Source organism: Cebus imitator, unplaced genomic scaffold, assembly GCF_001604975.1.
Source record: "Cebus imitator isolate Cc_AM_T3 unplaced genomic scaffold, Cebus_imitator-1.0 Scaffold71, whole genome shotgun sequence".
Classification (NCBI taxonomy): domain Eukaryota; kingdom Metazoa; phylum Chordata; class Mammalia; order Primates; family Cebidae; genus Cebus; species Cebus imitator.
This window is the reverse complement of record NW_016107386.1, coordinates 1,158,704-1,165,170: the sequence shown is the minus strand read 5'-3', so window position 1 is coordinate 1,165,170 and position 6,467 is coordinate 1,158,704. Positions and strand designations below refer to the sequence as shown.

General features: G+C 45.6%; 1 protein-coding gene across 1 annotated transcript in view; it reads left to right on the top strand.

The window, feature by feature from the left end:
- The first annotated feature begins 176 nt into the window (after positions 1-176).
- Positions 177-6,467, top strand: part of AS3MT (arsenite methyltransferase) — a 28,481-nt gene continuing 22,190 nt past the window's right edge. Inside the window, exons 1-6 of the mRNA XM_037739557.1 lie at positions 177-236; positions 342-602; positions 840-967; positions 1,934-2,084; positions 2,573-2,709; positions 3,743-3,812. Coding sequence (XP_037595485.1) covers positions 177-236; positions 342-602; positions 840-967; positions 1,934-2,084; positions 2,573-2,709; positions 3,743-3,812 — 807 coding nt within the window. The remainder of the gene's footprint in view (positions 237-341; positions 603-839; positions 968-1,933; positions 2,085-2,572; positions 2,710-3,742; positions 3,813-6,467) is intronic.

Below are 6,467 nucleotides of genomic sequence, written 5' to 3'. Positions count from 1 at the left end.
GAGCCGAGATCGCGCCATTGCACTCCAGCCTGGGTAACATGAGTGAAACTCCGTCTCAAAAAAAAAACAAAACAACAACAACAACAAAAAAACCAGATCGAGAAAAGGTGATTCCATTCCCAAAAAGGGAGAGGGGGAAGATCATTATATAGGTGAGTGTTCATTTAAGTCAGAGTATGAGATTTATCCCTGAAAATCACAGTGGAGGGATCAAGCGGGACACTGGAGCGGGCCAGGTGGGTGGGAGCTGCCAGCCTGGGCGGGGCCTGGGCACTGGAGCTGGCTGCAGGAACCTGCCTTCCAGAGTCCCAGGCTGAGGAGACAGTGAGTGAACGTCCCGCCCCGGCCCCACTGCAGGACCCCCTGCAAGCCCCCAGCCCCTTCCCTGGGCCCCCGGCCAGGCGGGAGCTCTAGCGCTAGCGCCTACCCAGAGCTGCTTCTCGAGACCTTGGTCCTCCCCGCACCCCTCGACCCGCTGCCTGCCCCTTGCCGGCCCCCTCTCACATGCCTGTGACTCAGCACGCTCTTCCTTTCAACTACCGTTCCCTCTCCCGACAGTGGCTGCCCTCCGCGAGGACACTGAGATCCAGAAGGACGTGCAGGTGAGAGCTGTAGGGCCTGGGTTGGCCCAAGTGGAGCCTAGGCTGATGGAAGTCCGGCCTGGCCCGCGCCCTGTCCCCCGGGACCCCTGGAGTCGGGGCAGGGCAGGGTCTAGGCTTCGACCTTTGCGGGGAGCTGAGGTCCACCAAGTGGAGGTGGAGGTGGTGACAGAGCCCTCGCGCTGCAGTCACAGCTCTTCTCCCTCCCTGCACCTCACTCCACTGTCGTCACTGGGTCAGACCTACTACGGGCAGGTGCTGAAGAAATCGGCAGACCTCCAGACCAATGCCTGTGTCACCATAGCCAGGCCGGTCCCCAAGCACATCCGGGAAGCCTTGCAAAATGTACACGAAGAAGTAGCCCTAAGGTAGAGTGCCCCGCGCTGTCCCCAGGAAGACCCCAAACTGCAGTTTGCCCAAAAGATAGTGATGCAGGTCACTAGGGAATTAACCCGTAGCCACCAACCCATCCAGCTTGTCTTGACTATTGTAAAAATCCTAAATCTCAGCACCCATTATCTTACTGCTCTAAGAACCTCCCATGAATCTGGGCGCGCTAGTGAGCCTGTAGTCCCAGGTCCTCGCTATGGGGCAGAGGATCACGTGAGCCCAGAAGTTCCAGGCTGGAGTGTGCGATCCAGGATGTGAATAGCCACTGCACTCCATACCTACAGAACAGAAACCTTACATTTCTTCCTCAATAACTGGGCCTGAATTAGAAGCTCAGCTAATGCCTAAATGTATTTATTGAACACATTATTTTATTTTATTTACTTATTTTTTGAGATGAAGTCTCTATCACTTAGGCTGGAGTGCAGTGGCGCCATCTCAGCTCACTGCAACCTCTGCCTCCTAGGTTCAAGCGATTCTCCTGCCTCAGCCTCCTGAATAGCTGGGATTACAGGCACCTGCTACCAGGCCTGGCTGATTTTTTTGTGTGTTTTTAGTAGAGACAGAGTTTCACCATATTGGCCAGGCTGGTCTCGAACTCCTTGCCTCAAGTGATCTGCCTGCCTTGACCTCCCAAAGTGCTGGGATTACAGGCATGAGCCACCACGCCCAGCCTGATCACATTATTTTAGATGGCTTATGAAGTCTTAGTGCCTAGCATATGCTCAATGATACTGTGGTAAAGCAGATATAGTCCCAGCCTTCATGGACATCAGTTTAGTGGAGACTAAATATCAAAACAGAAGTATGAGTGAGTGGAAGGAAGAAAGGAAGGAAGGAAAGGAGGGAGGGAGGAAGGAAGGAAGAAGGGAAGTATGTATAAGATTTAGTGGTTTCATGTCTTCTAGTCTCCAGGGAAAAAATATGTGTTTTCCATTTCCCAGGTATTATGGCTGTGGTCTGGTGATCCCCGAGCATCTAGAAAACTGCTGGATTTTGGATCTGGGTAGTGGAAGTGGCAGAGATTGCTATGTACTTAGCCAGCTGGTTGGTGAAAATGGACATGTGACTGGAATAGACATGACTAAAGGCCAGGTGAGGCAATGACTTGGAAGACAAGGAGGAAAAGATTCTCAAAAGCATTCTTTGAGAAATGAAGTTGTTTTCTTCATGGCTCTTCAAGAATAATTTAAGAAAGCCTCTAGTTAGCAATGCTCATTTGTGCCACTAGTGCTTCCTGTCTTGGAAGCTGATAACTTAGACAATTAGAGGCTCTTCTGGGCAAACACAAGAGTTGGAGGTTTGCTCTGTTATGAATATCATGATGACAGAGTGGACTTTGATCTTTCCCTTCTTGCTGCCATCTATCCTGAAAGATTTTGTTATTGAATGAGGAGTTTATTCAAGCAAAACTGCATGGGCAGCAGGGACTTTGTGTCCCAGGCTGTAGTATAGCCTACATGTCCACAGGAATCTTGTATATTTATCCAAAATAATCTAGGAGAAGTATGTAATAAGAAAAGTTTTAGGAAAAATTTTTTTTTTTTCAAAATGTTGTCAAAACTATATTTTTCTTCCTTTAGGTGGAAGTGGCTGAAAAGTATCTTGACTATCACATGAAAAAATATGGCTTCCAGTCATCTAATGTGACTTTTATTCATGGCTACATCGAGAAGTTGGGACAGGCTGGAATCAAGAATGAGAGCTATGATATTGTTGTGTAGGTCTATATTCTTACTGTTATGAGTATAGCCCATTTTTTAATTTTTAATTTAAAAAATTTTTTTGAGATGAACTCTTGCTCTGTTGTCCAGGCTGGAGTGCAGTGGCCCAATCTCAGCTCACTGTAACCTCTGCCTCCCAAGTAGCTGGTATTACAGGCACATGATACCACATCCAGGTAATATTTTAAATCTTTTTTCTTTTTCTTTTTTTTTAAGTAGAGATAAGATTTCACCATGTTGGCTAGGATGGTCTCAAACTCCTGACGTCCGGTGATCCACCAACTTCGGCCTCCTAAAGTGCTGGGATTACAGGTGTGAACCACCACAGCCAGCCCTCATTTCCTTTTGAACACACAGATGTCACTACTACTGTTTGCTGAATTGACTTTCATTTAGTGTGTTAGACTAAGCTCATGGCTTACTAATGGGAGAGAGCTGGTTTGAGATGCTGGAGCCCACCAAACACAACAGACCAAGGGAGAACTTACTTGAAACTTAACCACAAACTAATGAACCCAAAAGACCAGCAGGACCACTAAGTTTACTCCTACAATACATGGTGCCCTGTTATCTTTCATAATACTTCCATGGCAAATGATAAGGATTCTGTTTCCTTTTTTCCCTCAAGTTGTTATTGTCAAATTGTGCCCAAGTGACAGCCTTAAGAAAGCTGCCTTTGAGGAATGCAGCCAGTTTACATGGGGCATCAGAAATGCCTTCTGCAGTAAGCATCTGGTCCGAGTTTTCATCTTGTTACATGGTGACCATCAGGACAGAAACAAATAAGAATCATGTCTGATTTTTTTTTTCTGCACATTCAGACTTGCCAAGAATTTATTGAGATTTTAAACACTCTGTCTGTGATCTTGGGGAAAAGGTTAGTTGACGGCATTAGGAAGAGAGGAGGGAGGCAGGGAGAATGGAGTAGCTTTGAACAGAACAGTGGGAGCCACCTTTAGGGTCTAAAAGGACTTGCAGATTTTTGAGTATTGTGAAGATTTGCTCGACATTTCATTTGTTCTCTTTTAGATCAAACTGTGTTATTAACCTTGTGCCTGATAAACAACAAGTGCTGCAGGAGGCATATCGGGTACTGAAGGTGAGGAGGAGAGTGAGATCAATTACCTTTGAACATCAGTGAGAGCTGATGGGTTCAGTCTTGTTTGTTTCCCCTGTGAACTGAGAGCTCAAACATCTTTAATTTATCCATTAAATGAAAAAGGGATGACAAAAGGGAGAAGGGACAGGAATACCCTGTATATGGATTACTTTCCCTCTCAGGTTGCAAGAGGTAATAAACCCGAAGTGACAATTGTCACTGCATGTGTTAAGGTATTTGCTTTCTTGACTGTCTCTCTTCCTGTTTCCTGCTATACATGATACTAGAATAGCATCTGTGGAGCTGTAGGAACCTTTGCACTAACTACTAATGATTGCTTTGAATAAACTCTCTTCTAGCATGTACAGTGTTTCTCAGGGCTTCTTATTTCTTATCTGTCATGATTTCAGATCTTTAGGAAGTTACAGAAGATGGAACTTTTATATTAACTACTCTCTTTCTTTTTCTTTTTTTTTTTTTTTTTAGACGGAGTTTAGCTCTTGTTACCCAGGCTGGAGTGCAATGGCGTGATCTCAGCTCACTGCAACCTCTGCCTCCTAGGTTCAAGCGATTCTCCTGCCTCAGCCTCCTGAGTAGCTGGGATTACAAGCGTTGCCACCTCACCCAGCTAATTTTTTTTTTTTGTATTTTTAGTAGAGACGGGGTTTCACCATGTTGACCAGGATGGTCTCGATCTCTTGACCTCGTGATCCACCCGCCTCGGCCTCCCAAAGTGCTGGGATTACAGGCTTGAGCCACCGCGCCCGGCATCTTTCTTTTTTTTTTCGAGACACGGTCTCGGTCCGTCACCAAGGCTGGAGTGTAGTGGCATCATCTTGGTTCACGGCAACCTCTGCCTCGCAATTCTGCCTCAGCCTCCTGAGTAGCTGGGATTACAGGCATGCACCACTACCCGGCTAATTTTTGTATTTTTAGTAGAGATGGAGTTTCACCATGTTGGTCAGGCTGGTCTGAAACTCCTGATCTCGTGATCCACCCACCTTGGCCTCCCAAAATGCTGGGATTATAGACATGAGCCACCACATCCGGCCCTATATTAACTACTTTCTAAAAGGAAAGCTTGCAGGAGCTCCACAGCCTTCATTGTATCATGAAATATGTATTTTCGTGATAGAAGATGAAAGATTCTGCTGGGCACAGTAGCTCACACCTGTAATTCTAGCACTGTGGGAGGCCAAGGTGGGCGGATCACCTGAGGTCAGGACTTTGAGCCTGGCCAACATGATGAAACTCCGTCTCTACTAAAACTACAAAAATTGGCCGGGTGCGGTGGCTCAAGCCTGTAATCCCAGCACTTTGGGAGGCCGAGGCGGGTGGATCACGAGGTCAAGAGATCGAGACCATCCTGGTCAACATGGTAAAACCCTGTCTCTACTAAAAATACAAAAATTAGCTGGGCATGGTGGCGCATGCCTGTAATCCCAGCTACTCAGGAGGCTGAGGCAGGAGAATTGCCTGAACCCAGGAGGCGGAGGTTGCGGTGAGCCGAGATCGCGCCATTGCACTCCAGCCTGGGTAACAAGAGCGAAACTCCGTCCCCCCCAAAAAAATAAAAAAATAAAAAAAAATAAAAAATAAAATAAAATAAAACTACAAAAATTAGCTGACTGTGGTGACATGCACCTATAATCCCAGCTCCTCAGGAGGCTGTGGTGGGAGAATCACTTGAACCCAGAAGGCAGAGGTTGCAGTGAGCCGAGATCTTACCATTGCACTCCAGACTGGGAGATAGAGCGAGATTCCATCTTAAAAAAAAAAAAAGATTCTAGCTGAGTGGGTGATACATGCCTGTATTCCTAGTTACTTGGATGGAGTTTGTGTCCAGCCTGGGCAATATAGTGAGACACCTATCTCTAAAAAATTTTTTTTAATTAAAAATATGTTTTTGAGATATTTGGTTTACAAAGCTATCATAGAACTCAAATACAAATACTTATGTAGAAATGATTTAATGATTTAGTGATGTCTTTGTTAGTATGCCATTTTACAGACCAGTTCACTATCTCCACCAAAAATATACTTATAAAAAGTAGAGGCCGGGCTCGGTGGCTCAGACCTGTAATCCCAGCACTTTGGGAGTCTGAGGCAGATGGATCATGAGCTCAGGAGGTCAAGACCATCCTGGCCAACATGATGAAACCCCATCTCTACTAAAAATACAAAAAAGAAAATTAGCCAGGTGAGGTGGTAAGCACCTGTAATCCCAGCTACTGGGGATGCTGAGGCAGGAGAATCACTTGAACCAGAGAGTCAGAGGTTGCAGTGAGCCAAGATTGCGCCACTGAACTCCAGCCTGGTGACAGAGCGAGACTCTGTCTCAAAAAAAAAAAAAAAGGTAGAAACACTATTGTAGAATCTAGATCTGCAGGTTTCCAAATTTTTGAAATTAGCCAAATAAAATGTTAAGATCCTGATCACTCATTTGCTTTACATTTTAAGGACAGTATTTTAAAGATAAAATGTGTTGTTATAAAAGTAAATAACATTACAAAAAGTTATATTTTTTAATAGAAGTGGGGTGTTGCTGTCACCCAGGCTGGAGTGCAGTGTCACTATAATAGCTCACTGCAGCCTCCAACTCCTGGGCTCAAACGATCCTCTTGAGTAGCTAGGATTCCAGGCACATGCCACCAT